Below are 19,159 nucleotides of genomic sequence, written 5' to 3' on the forward strand. Positions count from 1 at the left end.
CGGACAGGCCGCTGCAGGCAGGGCCCCCCGGGCCAGGCAGGTGCAGGAGGAGGGAGCGCCCGGAGAGCTGGGGGCGCGCAGGGGACCTGCAGGAGTCGGAGCTCCGAGTGCCCGGGAGCTCTGGGGCCTGGAGGGGCTGCGAGCCCGCTTGTGCCGACGGGATGTCCCCGTCCCTGCTGTCCCCTTCTCACTTCCCCACATTGTGTCCCCCGTCCGGCCCCACATCCTGTCTTGGCAGATGGGCCGCGGCCCCGACCCCGGCAGGCTGCAGTCCCTGTGTCCCCGGCAGGACACCCCAAAAGTGCAGAGTCCTGCCAGGGGGCTGCAAAATGTCTCCCCCCAGCTCCTGCAGGCTCCGGGGGCGGGGGCGTGGGCGGGGCAGCATCTCCTGTGGGCAGGAACCATCCGACAAGGACAGATGTGAGGTGCTGCAGCCGCCTGCGGATGTGAGTGGGTGGGTTCTGGGCAGGGCTGCCTGCCGCGGGCCAGCACCGGCCCAGGTGGCCACGGGCTCCGATGGAGCTGAAGGCTCTTTAGGGAGCCCAAGTTTTAATGAGGGGCTGTCGGGCTCCCTCTGATCCTTCCGCCCATTATCTAATCGGCGCAGTGCATTTAAAGGCCACAGTGCAGGTGAGTCACTTCCCCAACTAGTGCCTCAGTTTCCCCACAGGTCGTGTGTTGGGATGAGCTGAGCCTCGCTCCTCACAGCGTGGCTCGGCACTGGGGAATGCGGCACAGTGGGTCCGGCCCAGGGCTGGATTCCTCCCTCGGTTCCTTGTGACACACCTGGACCCCGGGCATGGAGCCTCCCTTGAGCCCCCCAGCTGGGCATGGAGCCCTGCTCCAGCCGGAGAGTTTGGCGGTGCTGGGACATCCCAACAGCAGAGTGCCCGGCAGTGCCGGGCAGGGGCACCCACACCCCACACACAGCAGCTTCGTGGCACCCAGCCCATGCCAATGCCACACGGGCCCCAGCTCTTTTTCCCCGTCAGATTTCCTGCTGCTGTTCCCAGAATGGGCCGTGCTCTTGCATCCTTGGGGTGATCCCGCACAGCCGGGAACCCATCAGCCCCGGTGCCAGGCACGGGAGAGGCAACACCACCAGCTGCTGCTGCCCCGGCAGCCCCCGCCCCGGTGCCGGGAGGGCCGGGCAGGCGTCTCCATCACCGTAAACAGGAACTGCGGCCGCGGGGGAGCGCGGGGGGCTGGGAAGGGAGGGGGTGCCTGCGCCCATGGCCGGGCTGTGGGAACGTGGGTGTGGGAGTGTGGGTGGGGGTGCAGCACCCACCGGGGCCGAGCGAGCCCGCGGGAGTGTGTGCACACACGGAGCTCGTGTGCCGGTGTCTGTGTGCAGGGTGAGCTGTGCACACGCGTGCGCCCCTTCGGGGTGAAGGAACAAGGCCAGGAGGAAGTGCCTCCTCCCGTCCCCATCCCGCCCGAGTCGGGGTTTCCTGGGGCACATCCTGCCCGCTTGGATCCTCTTCCTCCTTCCCGGTTTTGGGGGTCAGGGGGTGCCAGCCCCGCAGGGGGCAGGGACGGCACTGGGCCCACCCACAGCAGGGCTGTGTCTGCCCCATCCCGCGCTGGGCTGGGGGGCTGCCAGCCCCTCGCCGGGCCCTCACGGCGAGGGAGGGTGGAGAGGTGCCCGCGGCCCCGCGCTGGTACCGCACTCCCCGCCCGGGTGAGGTTCCCGCATTCCTGAGGCGGCTCCGAGGGGAGCCGGGGGCAGGCGCGGGGCGGGAATGCCGCGGCGCTGAGTGTGCACCCGTGTGTCAGCGCGTAGGGCAGCCCGGCGGGACACCCGCCCCACGGCCCCCTTGTCCCCTCCCCGGGCACCGGGATCCCCCCCTGGCATCGCTCCCGGCTCTGGGCACGGGCTCGGGATGCATCCCACATGGTTCTGCCGCCCTATGTGCCAGCATTCCCAGGATTGGGGATGACGCCTCAAGGGGCGAGCCCACGGTGAGATCAGAGGGCTGGAGTGAGACGAGATGGGTTGGGATAGGGTGGGATGGGATTGGATACGGTGGAACAGGGAGTTACTTTCCCTCGGGTTTACAAGCATGGGTCACCCCAGGAACAAGGTTCAGTGTGTATCCACGGAGGCTCCCAAAATCCTGAGTCCTTCCCCTCCCCAAGGCTGGCAACTCGCTTAAGCATTTATAATAATAATAATAATGATAATAACAACAATAATAACACCACCAACAACAGCTGAGCTGTCGGCTGACTGCTGGAGCCAGGATTTAAAACAAACCAAGAAATGTGGCAGCGTCTGAGAAACAGCTGTTGGTGCTGAGGGAGGGATGTGGGGGGTCAGGGGGCACAGGAGGTGTGGGGGATCAGGGCTCTGGTGCCTCTTGGTCACAGTGGGCACGGGGTCTGTGCCCTGGATGTCCCTTCCCACCCTGACAGGTTCCTGCTCATGTTTCCAGGCCTCCTCAGGCACAGGAGCTGAGTCCTGCCCTATTGGGGGGGAGGGGGTCTTAGCCCCTGGCCAGGGGAGGGTCCCACTGGTGGGCACAAGCTGGCAGCGTGTGCCCGTGGGATTCGTGGAACCACCAGGACCTCTCCTGGGGTGAATTCTGCCGTTGCCAAAATTGCCACACCAGCGCCAGCACACGGCTGGGGGCAGGATGGGGCTTGGGGGACACCAGGGCTGTGGGGGAAGAGGGACGGAGGCAGAGCTGGGGCACGGAGCAGGACAGGAGGTGGCCAGGGATGGGGTCCACGGTTCCCCCTGCTCATCCCTTCACACCTCCAGGCTGAAGCAAAGATCTGCTTGGCCCCAGCTAAGGGGGCCACGGGCAGGGAGGCAGTGAGGCCAGGGGCTGGGAGCCACTGGGACAGGAGCAGGGACTGCAGTTCAGTGTCCCCAAGGGCCCCGTGAGCTCAGGGAGCCCAGAATAGCCCTGGCCTCACCGTGGCAGCAGCACAGCCAAGTATGGCTCCACACCTGGGTGCTGCTAAATCCAGAGGGATTCGCCATCCTTCCCAGGGCCAGGTGGGTGGGGGCCTCTGGTGACTCCCCCCAGCCCCCCAGGAGAGCTTACTCACCCTGGGGTCCGGCCCGTGCTGGGCCTGCTCACCCTGTGCCCAGCCCCCCAAGGGGGGCTGCCCGAGCCACTCCAGGGGTGATTTCATCCCTGGGACTCTCCAGGCCCAAGGCCAGGGTGAGGGGCAGAGCCCCCGCAAGTGTGGGGTGCCCCAGAGCCAGGGCATGGCAAGTGAGGCCAGGCAGGGCCACTGGCTCCGGCTGCATCGGGCTGGCAGCTGCAGTGTCCCCAGGCTGTGATGCCCGGACACTCTGCCAAAGGCCACCAGGACACGTCCCCGAGAGCTGGGAACACACAGAGCCGGTTGTGTGTTTCTAAGGACACGCCTGGGTGTTTACAGCCTCGCCAGCGTCACCGGCACAGGCACCGCCGTCCTGCCCAAGGACATCCGTGCCCGCCGCGAGGCCACCCCGAGCCTGGAGGGATGGGGGGCTCCGGCGGGGGTCCGTGCCCAGCGCTGCGTCGGGAGGGTGGGATCAGCAGCTCCTTACTCACGGCAGCAGCGGTGGCTCACCTGAGCACGCCGGGCTACTGAGTCACCTCTGCCACCGTGACTAAGGCTGAGCCGCTCGGCCCCGCGGGGCTCGGGGGATGGGGAGGGGGCGCCGGGACCAGCACCGCTCCCACCGCGGCGGTGCCGGCGGTGTCCTGGTGGGCTGGGCCGGGCTGGCGGGTGGAGGTGCAGTGGTTCGGCTGCACCCTCCTGCCGGGGTGTGCCCCGCATGATCCCGGCCGCTGGCCCCGCGCCCGTGGGAACGCTCCCACTCGCTGCGGCAGCTCCGTGCGAGGCCCCAGCTGGGCACCGAGGGCCTGGGAGCCCCTTGGAAGTAGCCACGGGATCGCTCCCCCCACCCCAGGCTGAGGGTGGAGGGAGGAAAAGGGTCCCCGTCCCACCTGGGTCCCCTCAGGCTGCAGCCCGGCGTGTTCCGCAGCCACAGGAGCGAGAAACGCCCCCTGTTCCCTCATCTCCCCTCCTCTCCCTGCTCCAGAGCCAGAGTCAGCTCTGCCCTAATCCCATGACCCCGCGCCTGCGAGGGGAATGCAGAGACTTGCGATAAAATCCCCGGTTTGCCAAAGCTGTGGAATCAGCCAAGAATTCAGTCTAGAAGGACGGGGGGGGGGGGGGGGGAGGGGGTGTGTGGAAAGAGAGAGAAAAGAGAAAAGCTGCTGCCCGGGGCTGGTGGGGGATTTCCCCGAAGAAGGAGGGCTGGGAATTCCCTTCCTTCGAGGGAGAGGACTTCCAAGAACCAACCTCCGACAGATTCGGGGCTCCCAGCTGGAGCTGGGGCCGGCAGGACCGGGGGACACAGAGGAGCCAACAGCGTGGTCCTGCCCTGGCTGTGCCGTGACACCGGGACGTGCCCGGCGGCCAGGCCCCGTGGGAAGTGTCCCTGCGGGACCCGGGTAAGTCCCTCTCCTCCACCCGGCGCCCGCGCCGTCCTCCCGGGTGCATGAGCCTCCGCGGGGGCTAATCCCAGGGCCCAGGTTAGCTAAGAGGATTGCGGGAGCTGCGTGTGGCCTGCAGCGGGATTTGTGTAGGTATTTGCTCGTCGGATCGTCTCTCCCCGAGCTGCTCAGCCGTGCGGGGTTTGGAGAACGCTCCCTCTGGAGACGCAGGAGCCTCGGATGCCGCGCAGCAATTATGCCCAAGTCTGCCTGTAATCTTTAACGATTTATTCCCAGGGCAACACAATAAACTAAACACACAAAATCCAGGCTGCTGGGAATCCTGGGATCTCCCAGCTTGTGTCTCTGGAGGCTCCAGATACCTTCAACCGTACTGAAATCTGCACACACTTCCTAAAGCACGGGCTCCTGGAGTCATGGGATTGCCGGAGGAGATGAGCTTCCTCCCAGGAAGGAGATGGAGCCGTGTGAGGAGGGTGGTGACTGGGAAAGGGGCTCTTCAGGGCTGCCAGGATGTGGGGAGATGCCCTGCCCTCGGGGCATGGCTGCTCTGCCAAAGAACCCGAGTGGGCCACACTCTCAGTCACGGCCACAATGTCCCCTTGTCCCTCCCCACAGATCGGGGCTGGGAGCTGGCGGCCAGACCCCGCTCCCTGTGGGAGTGGCTCTGGTGGGACACCTTGTCCCCACCATGGCCCCTCCTGGAGCACAAGCCTGAATTGTGGCAGGGCCAAACCTGCGGCCTTGGCTGCCCCCTCTCCTTGCTGCTCCAGGGCCTCACCCCTCACAGCCGGCTGGGGATGTGGCCCCCCAAGGGGCGGCTTCGCAGGCCCGGGGCTCCGCAGCTCCCGGGGAGAACAATGGCGCATCCCTGCCCCGGCCCCTCTCCCAGGGACAACAATGGCAGGAGCCGGAGTCGGAGCCGCCTGAGCTCATCTCCCCCCGAGAGCTTGGAGGGGGCTGGGGCAGGCGGGGGGCTGTGGGCTGTGCGACAAAGGCTCCCTCCCAGCCCGGCTCTCTGCCTTGCACGAGTGGCTTCGCTCCCACCCGGCCATCTGCGCCCACCCCAGGGGACGCTGGGCGGGAGGGACACAGCGGCAGAATTTTGGAGATTCAGAGAGCCCCCCTTGGCTCCTGCCGGGCCCCGGCGCTGCTTCCTCACGGGTTGGGTCTCCCCAGTGCAGACTGGCTGCCAGATCTCCCCTCCAGCTGCTTTGTGTCTCGGTGTGCCAGGGCATTGTCTGTGAGGGAGAGACCCGGCAAGGCAGCTCGAGGTCATGAGCATCTCCCCAGCACCCGGCCTGTGTGCACGGGGCGGCCACTGGCCCGGGAGAAAGCAGCTTCTGCCCCGTGGCACTCGGGGCATTGTGCCCCGGAACTGGTGCCCACCGGCCCATTTCTCCCTTGCTCTAAAAACCCTGTGGGGCTAAGTCTGTGTCCTTGCTAGGAAGTAGGTTGTTGGGCTGAGGGAATCCCTGGGGGAGGAATGGTCCGACCTTGTTATTAGACATCAGAGAGTCTCGGTATTAGGCATCACTGAGTCCCCACGGGCAGCAGCAGCAGCTTTGACGCTTGGCTCCCAGGGAGAACTCAGCCCATCTGTTCCCTGCCCATGGACTGACTTTGACCCCGGTGATGGGACACGCAGAGGGGGAGAGGTGTCCTGTCTGCCCCCTCCTCACGGTCCGTGGAGGGCAGGTTGCCCCTGCCCTGCCTGGAGCGACGGCAGAGCCGGGACCCCGGCAGGGACTGAGACGCCCCTGGTGGGCTGATACCGAGATTAGAGGACGGCGAGTCGGGATCTGGGGAGCGGGATCCCCAGGGTAGGGGATAGGGGCTGGGACCCCTAGTACAGGACTGAGACCCGGGGGGAAGGACCAGGACCCCCCGGGGGAGCAGGTGCGGGTGCCGCCGGGGCAGGGGCCGTGGCCGTTGCCGGGGCCGTTGCTGGGGCCAGACCAGTCCCTGCCCGGTCCCTGCCCCTGCCAGGCTCCACCCCGGGCGGTGCGGGATAAAACTTGGGGCACCTCCCCGGCAGCTCCGCGTCAGGGCTGCGCTCGGACCAGCTGCAGCGCTCAGGAGGTGACACCGCAAAGACCACCACCTCCCCCCGGGACGTTTCTGGGGTCTCTCTCCCTCTTCCTGCCACCGGAGGCAGCTGAGCTCCCGCCGCGCCGGGATCCGCGGGGCCGTGCTCGGTGAGTAGAGCCGCGCCGGGCTGGTGGGGGCCCGGGTCGGGCTGCGAGGGGGATCCGTGGACCGGGACCGCGCTCTCTCGGTTGCTTTCCCCCGAGAGGGAGGGGTGGCCCCGCTTCCCCGGGGCTCATGGGGGAACGCACGGCAGAGCCCCTCTTCGGTTGTTCGGGAGCTCCGCTCACCCTCAGAGACCCTCCGTGTCTTTAGTCACCTGGAGCTTTGCTTTCCTCCGGAGAACGGGAGCTGGATCGGTTCTCCTCGCTCCAGCTGTCCGGACCCCGGTGCGCCCGCTCGGTTCCCTCCGCGTCCCGGGGAGCGGCTCCTCGCTCCCAAGTCCCGGTGTTCCGGGAGCGGGGGGGCTGCCTGGGCAGGGGCTCTCCATCTCGGTGGGCGAGCAGCGGCTCGGGGGCGCACCGCGGCCGGGCCGCCCGGTCGCTCGGTAAGGGGCACCCGGTGTCTCGGTAAGGGCTCCCCGGCGCGCCGCCGGTGCGGCCCCCGCGGCCCCCCCCGGGCGCAGGAGGCGCAGCGCGGCCGGCAGAGGGCGCCCGCGCTTTGCTGACTCATAGCCCCCCCCGGTGCGGGTGCCGGGACGGGGCCCCGGGGCTGCGGGGTGTCCGTTCCACCCCCCGGGCGGCGGCAGGCGGGGCCGCTGGGGTGGAGGTTCCAGTTACGGGACTGGGGGGGAGGCAAGACCGTGCTGGGGGCTCAACCCCTCATCGGGACAGTTCCCTGTAGCTGTAACGGCGTCACCGGGAGGGTAACCGGGCGGGTGCGTGTGACCGGGCGGGTGTGACCGGCCGCGGGTGACTCTGCGTGTCCCCCCCGCCCTTTCCGCCTGTGTCCCGGCGTCACTCGGCTCCGGGGGCTCCGGCTCCCGCCCGGCCCCGCGGGCAGTCACCTCCCGCCGCGGCCTCCTCCGGTTGCGGGGGCCGCTCACCGCCCCCGCCGCGGCGCTCCGGGCCGGCGCCTTCCCGTGTCCCGCGTTCACCCCTCCGCGGCTCCCGGGCTTCGCACGCCAACCCCATCAGCCCCCCGGCGAGGAGCGGCCCAGCGCCGCCAGAGCCCGGCCGGACCCCCGAGCCCCCCGCGCCCCTTTGTTGTGTGCCGGGATTATGAATGGCTCCAGGCGCGGCGCGAGGGCGCGCGGGGGGCGGGGCCGGGGGCGGGGCCGCGCGACCGCGTGGGCGGGAGGAATCCGGCCGGACCGCCCCGCCCACCGGGCCACGTGGGGAAGCTGCGCCCGCCTCCCATTGGCCGCCGCCGCGGATGTCTGGGCGCTCGGCGCGCTCCCATTGGCCCCGGCCGCCGGAGGAGCCGGAGTGAATGAGGGCGAGGCCCCGCCCCGCGGGACGTTGCTACATTGTAACTTCCCTCCCCCCCCGGTGCTCCCACGGCAGCGCGAGCGGCGGCCGGTTCGGCGGGTCCGGCCCCAGAGAAGGGGGAGCGAGGCGGCCTCCCCGCCCCTCGCCGCGGCCTCGGGCCTCACCCCGCCCCCAGACACCCCGCACCGAGAGCACAGAGCGGCGGCGAGGAGAAAGAAAGGAGGCGGCAGGCAGGGGCAGGCAGCGCCGCTTCCACCGCCCCCCCTTCCCGCGGCAGCCACCGGAGCGGGGCGAGAACGGGAGATTTTATATTTTTTATTTTTATATATATATATATATATAATTTTTTTCTCCGCGCGGACCGCGGAGGGCACGGCCGGTGCAGACCTGCTTGGGGAACCCACTCCTAGCAGCCCCCCGCCTCCTCCCGGCCCCCGCCCGAGGCCTCGCCGCGCAGCCGGAGCTCCTGTGGGTCCCGCCGGGCGTGTGGCGGAGCGGGCCCCGCTCCCTCCTTTGTCCGCTCCCGCCGCCCCCCCTCCCACCCCGCGCCGCGTCCCGCCGTCGCCCCCCGACACCGACCGCCGCTGCCCCCGCAGGTCGGCGGATGGACCCGCAGCCCGGCGCCAGGAGCTGCAGCCGCGGGGCTCCCGCCTGCGAGGTGGGGCCACCCGAACCCCCCATGAACCTCTACATCCACACCACCACCGGCACCCGCTATGAGCTCTCGGTGCCCGCCGAGGAGACGGTGGAGGGGCTGAAGCGGCGGCTGTCCCAGCGCCTCAAGGTGCCCAAGGAGCGTCTGGCGCTGCTGCACAAAGAGAGGTACGGCACGGCTCGGTACGGGGGGGCTCGGCGCGGCTCGGGAGGCCCGGGGTCCGCAGCCCCCGACAGCGGGGCTGGGCGCGGGGGCGGCCCCCTCGCACCGGGCTCGGCACCGCACAAAGGCTCCCGCCCCCTCCCCCTTCCCGGCCCCATTCCTGTGCGGGGCGGGGGGGGGGGGGGGACAGCCCGGGGGGCCGCGGCGGGGGCGAGCGGGGGCCGGGCCGGAGGGAGGGAAGGAGGGAGGGGGGGGTCCGGGGCGGAGGGAGGGAGGGGGTGCCGGGTCGGGAGCGCGGCCGCCGCCCCCTCGCCCGGCCCTGCCGGGGCTCCTTTGTGGGCGGCGGGGCCCGGCCGTGCCCCGGCCCTTTGTTCTGGGCTCAGCCCCGGCGGCGGCGCGGCCCGGCCCCCCCCCTGAGCCCCCAGCGCCGGGGGCGGCGGGGGGGCCTTTGTCTGCCGGGGGCCCGGGCCGAGGGGCTGCGCACCCCCCGCGTGGAGCGGGGCCCGCGTGGGGCCGCGCCGGGAGTAACTTGGAGAGTCTTTCCCGGATCAGGGAGGAAAAGGGGGGGGGAATACACGGGGACACCACATCCATCTGCCGGCACCCGCAGGGTTGAGGGAGCACGTTCCCAGTGCTGCTTCCCCCACCTACACTGGTCCCAACTTCTCTCTAACCGCCCCCCCAGTGGGCAGGTTTCCTGTGCCACGAACCCCCTGCTCCCACCCCCCCGCAGCTAAGCTCTTCTCTGGCTCCCTCAGCACTGCCCCGTGCCCAGGGCAGGGGTGCCCCACGCCGTGAGTTCCCCCGGGGGGCAGCCTAGCAGTGGGGTGCCAGGGTTCCCTCCTACCTATGTGAAGGCTTGGAATTTCTTGGGTTGGGGGTGCTTGGGGAGCTGTTGGTCCCCTGGGAGCAGCCAAACTTGCAGCTGGTGTTCCTCTCTCGCGTGTAACCTCTGGGGGGGCTGCCCGACCTGCACTGACCCTGCTTTTGGCATCTCCCCCCCACAGCCGCCTCAGCTCTGGCAAACTGCAGGACCTGGGGGTCGTGGAAGGCAGCAAGCTGACACTGGTGCCCACCGTGGAGGCCGGCTTGATGGTGAGTGGCCTTTTCCTGCTGCTCCCTCCATCCCTCCCACTCGTCCCTGTCTATTATTAAAGCCCCGGGCAAGGATGAGGATGTGATGTGCTGGCAGCCCTGCGGCTCTGCTGCCCCAGCTCTCGCTGAGGAGGCAGCGCTGGGTTGGGCACGGCAGCAGGTTTAGTATTTCACTCCTTTCTCAGGGCTTGTGTAGAAATAGTGGAAGTGACATGTCATCCCTCCCTCCTGCTGCGGACGCCCCCTCCTTTGCTGCATTTGTAACGTTAATCCCCCCCCTCCTCCTTTTTTTTTTTCCAGTCCCAGGCGTCCAGGCCAGAACAGTCGGTGATGCAAGCTCTGGAAAGCTTAACTGAAACTCAGGTGAGGGGCTGGATGCCGGGGCAGGATGGAGACAAAGGTGGAGGGCGGTGGGTGGGGGGGGAAGGACAGCTGCGGCCTCACTTTGCGTCCCCTCCCAAAAGCTTTGGCGTTGCTGCCTCGCTGAGGTTTCACCTCCCAGCATGGCTGGGAGCGCTGAGGGTGGTGCCCGGCTCGGGGAGGTCCCATGCCGCAGCCTCACAGCCCAAACAAGCCGGGAGCCGGGGAGGTGAAGTGACTCACTCAAGGTCACGCTGCAGGTCGGTGGCAGAGCCGGGGCGGCTCAGGGCCCTGTCTGGGGGTGTAGGGCTGCAGCCCCCCCCTGCAAACTGCCCACCCTGGGGTGCAGGCACAGGGCTGCCCATCTGCCCCACAGCTGTGATGGATGTTAAGGAGGCTGGCAGGGCCACGCTAGGAGCTTGTGGAGCTGCAGAGCCCGGCTTCCTCCCCCAGCACCCAGAGGGTTCTTCCCCCTTTCCTTGGAGCCGTCCTTGGGGGGGTGCAGATTAGCCGTGTCGGGGTGTTCTGACCCTCTCCTTGTCCCCTGCTCGCTGGCCTTGTGCTGGGGCGCCGGGTGCCAAGGAAGGGGCGCAGAAGGGGCCAAGTGGGCGGCGTTGGCGGGGCCGTGGTTGAATCGCTGCCGAGTTGTTGGAGGGGTGGGAAGTGGGCGGGCGGGGGGTCCTCGCTGCTGGGGGGGTCTCAGCTGCGGGGCGGAAGCGTTCCCAGGGTGGGAGAGCCGTGGGTGAGCCGTGGGTGCGCGCGCAGCCGCCGGCTCCTGCCGCGAAGGTGGAATTTACCCCCAGCCGCGCAGGCCCCGCTCCTTTGTTTTCCGTCTCTGTTAGTGCTGCGAAACTCTTTCCTTCCTTTTTCTGGCCGATGCTGCAGCTTCGGTTTTTTAAGGGTTGGGTTTTTGAGGGTTTTTATAACCTGCCTTGCTGAATTCTGGGAAGGGGCTGAGCCCCATGCTGTGCCAGGGCTCACGGAAGGGGCTGGTGGGGCACTGCTGTGCCCTCCGTGGGGATGTGGCAAGGGCCAGGTTGCCCTGCCCGCAGGGACTGACCCGCAGTGCCCTTGGCTGCCCGGGGTGACCTTGACTTTTGGGAGCTGATTTAACCCCATGGGGGCTGGGGGAGTGAGCCTGGACTGGAGCCCCAGTGCCAGAGGCTGCTGGAGGGGTTGCGAGGTGCTGCCCATCCCAGCTGGGGTGCAGAGCTGTGGGAGGGGGCTGGTTCTGGCAGCCTGGCCTGGGGGTCACAGTGCACGCCCTGGCCTCAGGGCTGCAGATATTTCTGATGGGGCTGCGCAGCTCTGCTCCGGCGTGGGCAGTGAGGTGGGGTGGACTGGGGAGCCAGAAGCCCGTGGAGCTCAGGGTACCCCCCCGCACAGGGCTGTGGTCCCCCCCAGACCAAGCACAGCAGGCGGAGGAGGGTGGGTGGGCTACGGTCTGGCACCGGCTGCGGGAAGCGGCTCCGCACCTCCCTGCCCACCGCAGGTTCCTCCGGTTGGTGATTCAGGAAGCCAAGGCTGAGGAGGAACCGCCAGCACCTGGGGGGCGGCGGGGGGGCAGGAAACCACTCCTCCCATTCATGCTTTGCTGGGCTCTGCCTGCGTCACGCAGCCTCCGGAGCACGGGGAGAGCTGAGCCGCTTCCTCTGGGGGCGGCGGGGGGGCCGGGGCGCTGCCGCCCCCTCCCCAGCCTTTGGGGAAGCGGCTGCCGGGCACGGGGGCTTCCTGGAAATGCTCCTGCGCTTCCTTCCTCCCCACATGGCTGCCCCTGCTTTCCAGGGATGGCAGGCGTTGGGTCCCACTGCCTCGGCTCTTCCTTCCCCCAGTCCCGTCTGCCCAGGAGCGCTGAGGGGGAGGAACAGAGGAGGGGGATGACACATCCTGCTCTTCCAGGGCAGGAGGAATGTGGCCGGGGGGCTCTGTTCCTCTGCCCCCCCCTTGGCACAGACAAACCCCTGGGCACCGACACAGGTGGCTGGATGAGGGGCCCAGCTGATGACCCCGCAGGGGCTTGGGGGAGCATTTCCTGCTCCCCCTCCTCATCCTTGCCCTGGCTTTGCCTTTGCCATCTGGATGTCCCGGGATGGTTTCCTTGTGCCTGTTTGGGGGTGCTGCAGCCCTCCCCATCCGGGGCAGGGGCTCGTTGGGGGCAGCTCCCGCTCTTTTGCCAGCCCAGAGCTGGGGGCCCGGGGGTGTCTGGGGCTGGGGGCCGGGGTGACGCGGGGCCAGGCGTTGGAGCGAGGAGGGAATGCGGCGTTCTCTGAGTCATCGGCATTTCTGAGAAGCAGCTGGGAGACACTTGCCCCATCCCTGCGGGCCCCGAGCCCGGTACCGTGCAGCTGAGCCCCCCAGGGCTCGGCAGGGTCCCAGGGGACCCCTAGGTGCGGGGACTTTGGGGGCCCCAGCCCCCTCGGCGAGGCTGTCCCGGCCCCCGCGGCAGAGCCGGCTGGGAGGGACGGGGTCCTCCCGGCGTGGGCGGCCGAGCGGGCGGCTGGGTGGGACGTGTTTGCATTGGAGCGGGCTGGTTTCGCCGGGGGGGGGGAAGGTTGGCAGCGGCGTGGGGGCGGGTGCCGGGAGCCCTGGGGCTGGGGCGCCGCGGGGACCGGGCCGGTTCCGTGCCACGGCCCAGCCCCGGGGGTGCTGCGGGGGGGCCGTGGGACCCCCGTGCGTGGGGATGGAGGGGGGTTCTTGGTGCTGCTGGGAAGCGCCGGCAGCGCGGGCCTGGCTGGGTTGGGGTGCTCTGGTTTCTCCCGGCGCTGGCGAGGGGTCAGGCAGGGCAGGGGTGAGTCAGAGGGAGCGGGAGGCGGCCGCGGGGCCGGCTGACGTCAGGAGGCCCCGGGGAGGTGCGCGGGGCTCCCCCGGGCGCACCTGGGTGCAGAGGAGGGGTGGCAGGGGCTGGGATGAGGCTGTGAAAGACCCTGCTCGGGAGCCCAGCGGGAGCAGGACCCGGCTGGGTCCCCTTCCCACGCTTTGGTGAACGATGCCTGGACCTGGCACTGGAGTCTTTGGGGTCCCTGTGTGAAATGTACCCCCTACAGTGGCTGGGGTGACCCAGCAGCCGTGGGGGGTTCCATGTAGGGGCCGGAGGTGGCCAAACCTGGGGTGGGGCCAAGCAGTGCGGAGGGGGCTGCCAGCCTGGCATGAGGCCATCCAGGCTGCTATGGGAAGGGAAACTGAAGCAGGAACAGGGGCTGGGGTGATGCTTTCCCACTGCCAGGTGTTCTGTGCACACACACACACACACACACACACACACGCGTGTGCACACGTGTGCCCATGTGCACGCCCGCTGTCCTCTCCCGCCCCCTCGCCCCGTAACCTCCGTGTCCAGAGCTGCAGCGTCTCCTTCTCGCCCACCCCTTCCTCTGCAGCCTCCGCCTGACACGCTCGGGGCTTTGCTGCTGGTATTTTTAAAGCTGCTTTTCCCACGGCTTCTCAGAACCGGCCCCCGCGGCAGCGGGGCGTGGGGGAGCGGGGCCGGGGCTGGGGGGGCCCCGCTCCGCAGCGCCGGGGACAGCGGGGTGCTGGGCCCACAGGGGACCCCTCGATGGCTGCACCCCAAAGGTGCTATGGGATGTGGGTGGGTGGTATCTGGAGCTGCATGTGACAGGCTGGGAAAGCCGGGCCCTGCGTGGCCTGGAATAGTGAGGGGGGTGTAGGGTGGAAGAGGGGGGCATCATCCTCAACGACCCGTCTGGGCTGGCAGGGGGGAGAGGCACAGCCCCCCTGCAGCACTCATGATGGAAAGGGGGGGGCTCATGCCAGCTCATGGCTGTCCCAGCCCCCCCTAGAATGTGGGGCAGTGCTTGGGGGGCTGCCCTGCGTCCCTGGCACAGCTGCCAAGTGATTTATGCGACTGAGGGGTGTGAGCTGGGGGTGGCAGGTGTCGGGCATTGGGGGCCCCTCACAGCTGCAGCCTGGGGAGGGTCAGGCCCTGGCTCTTGTCTCCACGCTGCAGCTGCTCCATCACCTGCCGGAGCTGGAGCCTCCGGGCTGGGCAGGGCCTGTCCCCCACCCCCAGCTGCCTTGGGGGGGAGGGAGGAGGGCAGGTGGGCTGCACTTGCCTGAGTCACGGTGGTGGGCATGCAGGGACCTGGCATGTCCTCACCTGCCCCCTCCTGTTCTCCCTGTGCCAGCAGGGGCACCTCCTCGGCCTGGGGGGAGGACACCTCTCCTGCTGGCACTGCTCTGGCCGGAGCAGCAGCGCTGGCCCTTGGCCAGGCTTGCAGCTCTGGGCAGTCCCAGCTGCGGCCGCTGCCCGTCCCTGCCCGCCGGGATCAGCGCCGGGGAGGGCGGCCAGGCAGGCACGGCCACTCAGTGGTGGGGAATAAAGGGCAGGAAGGGCAGAAGGAAGAAAAATACCCCCCGGCACTGTCAGCTGACAGAGCTGGCACCAGGCTGGGGTCGTGCGGGGACGGCAGCTGGGCTTGCCTGCCAGCCTGGCACAGGAAGGGCTGCGGGAAGGAGTCACCCCTTCTCTGCCCCAATGACCCGTCCCTATGGCCAAGGGAAACCTGTAGGGGCAACCACCATCCCCTGCTCAGCACCAGGGGGACAACCACCGCCCCGCTGCTTGTGCCATGACTGATGAGGGTCCCTTCTTCTCTCTCCCTAGGTCAACGACTTCTTGTCGGGCCGGTCCCCGCTGACCCTGGCCCTGCGCGTGGGTGACCACATGATGTTCGTGCAGCTGCAGCTGGCGGCTCAGCAGAGCACTGGACAGCTCCAGCACCGGCACCTCATCGCCAGCCGCGGCGAGGCGGGGGCCAGCGCCAGCCCGCACTGCCGGACGCTGCACGGTGCCAGCGGCTCCGGCTTCACCCGCATCCCCGTGGTGCCCACGTGCCAACAGAGCCCGGCCCCCAGCCCCACGCCCGCCGCGCCGGCCCCCCCCATGTACTGTAACGCCCCTCACGCCGCTCCCGTCACCGCCGGGATGTTCCGGTCGCACGGGGCCAGCACGCAGACGGTGAACAGCAGCGTGGTCTCCTCCTGCTCAGAGGTGAGTCTGGGGGTGTCCTGGGGCCTTTGGGAAGGAGGGGGTGAAGCCGTGACTTTGCCAGCTCAGCCGTGGTCATGCCTGGCCCTCCCTTGGTTTCCTCATGTGTGGAAATGGGTTGTCCGCAGTCTGGTCTCCAGAATGTCCCCAGGTCCCAGGGAGGGGCTCAAGGACAGGGTGTAACCCAAGCTCTTACCCTTGGACAGGGTGAAGCCTGTCCTCACACCCTGCCTGTCCCCATGGGTTGGCAGGAGCTGTTGCTGTTGCTTCCCTTTCCTCCTCACACAGCACAGCAGGGCAGGGGGGCCATCAGGACGCCCAGGGTGGTTCCTTGCATGCCAGGAGAACTGGGACTGCTGCCTGCTGTGCCTGTGCCCGGTCTGGGCTCTCCTGACCTGGATCTCTGCGGGGTGGCAGAAGATCAGGAGCGGGGTTGTGTGCCCCACCAGACCCCTACCCTAAGGCTGATCCCATGTTTCTCCCCTCCCAGGTGGACTGTGGTTCCCGCAGCAGCAGCTCCCCGGGCAGCAGTCCGGCCCCCTCGGCCCGATCCCGCAAGCCCGGGGCGGTCATCGAGAGCTTCGTCAACCACGCGCCTGGGGTCTTCTCAGGGACCTTCTCCGGTACGTGCTGCTCAGTTTTTGGGAGGCTCTGGGGAGATGCTGGGGGCGATGGGGCTGTGGGTCTTGGGGGACTGTTTGTCTCACACCCCCCTCTTCCCTGCCACCCTCCAGGCACTTTGCACCCCAACTGCCAGGACAGCAGCGGACGGCCGCGGCGGGACATCGGCACCATCCTGCAGATCCTCAACGACCTCCTCAGCGCCACGAGACACTACCAGGGCATGCCCCAGTCCCTGACGCAGCTCCGCTGCCAGACACAGTTCTCCTCCTCCTCCTCTTCCTCCTCCTCCTCACCGCCTGCCTCTCCGGACCTCGCCACCAAAACTACCTCAGAGCCGCTGCCGGCGGCCGCCGCCCCCACCCTGCACCCCGTCGTCCAGTGCCAAAGCCAGATCCGGATGTGCAAGCCCAGTGGTGAGTCCGGCTTCGCCCGAGTGGAGAGGGAGGGGTGGGGGTTTGAGGTTGGTGCCTCTTGGGGGTCCCTGGTCCATGGCTGCGATGAGCAGAAAGGGACTGGGAACTGGATGATTGACAGGTGTCAGTCGCAGGGGGATGGACGAATGTTTGGGGACAATCAGCACCCCTGGGGACTCAGGGAGGTCCCCCCACCCACCCTGCATTGTCATCTCTGCCAAACCCTGTGGGGACACAGTGTCCCTGTGTGGGTGGGAGTGCGAGGGAGTGGCAGATGGCTGCAGTGTCCGTGCTCCCCCAGGAGCTCAGGGCCTGTCCCTGCTGTGTGGGCAGAGGTTTTGGGGTCACCCAGACTCTCGCTCCCCCTTTCCAAACCTATCTCTCCAGGCTGGGGGTGAAGGTGGGCCTGGCTGAGGCATGGCAGTGGCTCCCCCAGCATTTTCGGGTGCACACCTGTGAGCTCTGGGGCTGGAAGGTGTCGCAGGCACCCGCACAGGACCCTCTGTGATTTGCTTAGAGGAAAGAAGTGAAACCACCAGTGCTGGCTCAGCCCCCTCAGGGTTTGCTCTTCCTTCTCTCCTAGCCAGGTCCAGGTCTCCACAGGGGGTGATTCTGTGCTGGCTCCAGCCCCTGCTGATGTGGATGGGTCTTCCAGGGCCACCCCCAGCTCTGCTCTGGGCCAGGACCCCTCCCCACCCATCCAGGGGGATAGAAGGGGGTGTTGTGGTGGGGACCCTGCACCCCAAAAACGGGCTGCAGGCCACTGGGGACCAGCCTGGTGCTGCGGTGGGCACCCTGTTTTTGAAATATCCAAGGGACTGTGCCCTGGGGGGGACTCCATGACCCCCCAGGATATGTGTCAGGCCACCCTCCCCTAACCACCTTGCCCCTTTCCTTTCGGAGGGCACCTTCTATGGGGGTCTCCATATGGCTATGACCCCCCCCAGCTGTGGATCAGGGAACCCCACCATGACCCATCCTCCATTCTAGGGGACACCCTGCCTGTTACAGGGATGTCCACACATCCGTGCCACGCGGGGCTGGCGTGTCCCCCCCATGGCATTGCACGGCAGCCCCCCGTGACCCCCTTTCCCCTTTTCCCTTGCAGGGGACCGGCTGCGGCAGACGGAGAACCGGGCGACGCGCTGCAAGGTGGAGCGGCTGCAGCTGCTGCTGCAGCAGAAGCGGCTGCGGCGGAAGGCGCGGCGGGACGCCAGGGCTCCCTACCACTGGGTGCCCAACCGCAAGGCCGGGCGCACCAACAGCAACAGCAGCGTCTCCAGCGAGGGCAGCCTGGACCTGGACTTCGAGGACTCGGTCTGGAAGCCAGAGGTCAAGGCCGAGATGAAATCCGAGTTTGTCGTAGCATAGAGAGCCCGGGGGGGGCCCCCGGGGGACTGTGCCGGGGGGGGGTCCTGCTCGCCGCCCCCGCTGTGGGGAGGCAGCTTTGGTGCCGCGAGCCGGGGCTCCTCGAGATTTGCCGTCTCCTGCGACCAGACGCCTCGGGCCGACCTGCGTGTCAGGGGGAGCCCCCCACCCCCCTGCTCGGTTGGGTTTGGGGGGAGCAGCAGGAGCCACCCACTCCCTGCAGCCTCCCCAGCCGGGGGGGTCCCGGCACCCCGGGGGGGGGGCCCTGGGGCGTGTCGAAGCTGCTGCTTTGCTGTGAAGAGGGGCACAGCCAGGTGGGCTCCAGCCCTACCTTGTGCCACCCCTCCGCCCCCGGTGCAGGCAGGAGGAGATGAAGTCTCTCTCGGAGGTGCTGGAGCCCCCCCGATTTGGGGGCCGTTTGTTTTCCTTCCCTTCTATATGTAGCATTGCTCGGCTGTGGGGCTGGGCCCCCCTGGGCGGCCGGGGGGACACGTGTGCCTGGGCCCCACCGCCGCAGCCTGGGGAGGGGGGACGGGGGTGGGGGGGGCTTTGTTTTTTGGGGGGTGTTCGTTTTGTTTGGGGAGGGAGAAGCCGAGGCGCCTTCCCTCCGCGGCCGAGCCCAACTTCCGAGTCGCTGGACTCCTTCCCACCCGCCGCTTGGGTGGTTGGATTTTTTTCTTTTTTAACTTAAAAAAAAAAAAAAAAAAGGAAAAAAAAAAAAAGAAAAAAAACCCTGAATAAATAACCCCAAACTCGGTCCCGGCCGCGGGGCCGGTATTTATAGACATTAATGACCCGACTGAGCCAATACTGACATAGTCTTCATAGGCCGTAGGATCCTTTTTCTTGTCCGACTTGGATTTTTTTCCGTCAGGATCTGTGCAAATAGAGCCCCCACGTGATGTGTTTTTTGTCTGTAAAAGTCTTTTTCTTTTTTTTTTTTTTTTTGTGTGTGTTTTGGGGAAAGGGGGGGACGGGGGGGAGAGCGAGGCTTTTTTGGTCTTTAATATTTTATTTTTTATTTTTGAAATAAATTTGGGCAGTCTGGATGCAATTGTGTCTGGTGTCAGTGTGGGGAGACGGAGGCTGCTTGGGCCCCCCATCAGCGTCAGGGGGACATGGCACAGCCACAAGTGACCCCAGAGCTGTGCACACACCTGCTCAGCACTCACACTTGCGTGTACCTGCAGGAGGAAGGAGGGGGGTGATGGAGCTGCCCCATCCTCTCTAGAAGGGGAACAGGTCTGGGGTCTCCTTGTGAGACCTTGTGGTGTTTCCAGCCCTCTTTGGGTGCCAGACCCCAGTCCTTGGGTGCTCATCTGCCTGGGTGCTCCCGTCTCATCCCACTGGCCACTGCCCCGAGGAGCTGGGCCGGTTGCACCAGCCGGGCTGGCCGTGAGTGCCAGCTCCCTCCCTCCTGCGTCACGGCGGGGTGGCCGCGGGCTGGGGCGGGGGAGGGGGTTGGTGGCCGTGAATGTGGCCGTGCCTCAGTTTCC

General features: G+C 67.8%; 1 protein-coding gene across 3 annotated transcripts; it reads left to right on the top strand.

Moving 5' to 3' along the window:
• The first annotated feature begins 623 nt into the window (after positions 1-623).
• MIDN (midnolin) lies at positions 624-18,717 on the top strand. Of its 3 annotated transcripts, none has more exons than XM_066205856.1 (8): positions 624-630; positions 8,578-8,803; positions 9,806-9,893; positions 10,194-10,256; positions 14,875-15,261; positions 15,749-15,881; positions 15,993-16,295; positions 17,404-18,717. In XM_066205856.1, exons 2-8 carry the CDS (start codon positions 8,586-8,588, stop codon positions 17,664-17,666), a joined length of 1,455 nt encoding a protein of 484 aa, XP_066061953.1. In that variant the 5' UTR covers positions 624-630; positions 8,578-8,585; the 3' UTR covers positions 17,667-18,717. The 3 variants fall into 3 exon arrangements, with proteins under 3 accessions (XP_066061953.1, XP_066061951.1, XP_066061952.1); XM_066205854.1 differs by lacking the exon at positions 624-630 and adding an exon at positions 6,518-6,661; XM_066205855.1 differs by lacking the exon at positions 624-630 and adding an exon at positions 8,004-8,449.
• Positions 18,718-19,159: the final 442 nt, after the last annotated feature.

Source organism: Chamaea fasciata, unplaced genomic scaffold (genome assembly GCF_029207755.1).
Source record: "Chamaea fasciata isolate MVZ Bird 193981 ecotype frontalis unplaced genomic scaffold, bChaFas1.0.hap1 SCAF_28, whole genome shotgun sequence".
Lineage (NCBI taxonomy): Eukaryota > Metazoa > Chordata > Aves > Passeriformes > Sylviidae > Chamaea > Chamaea fasciata.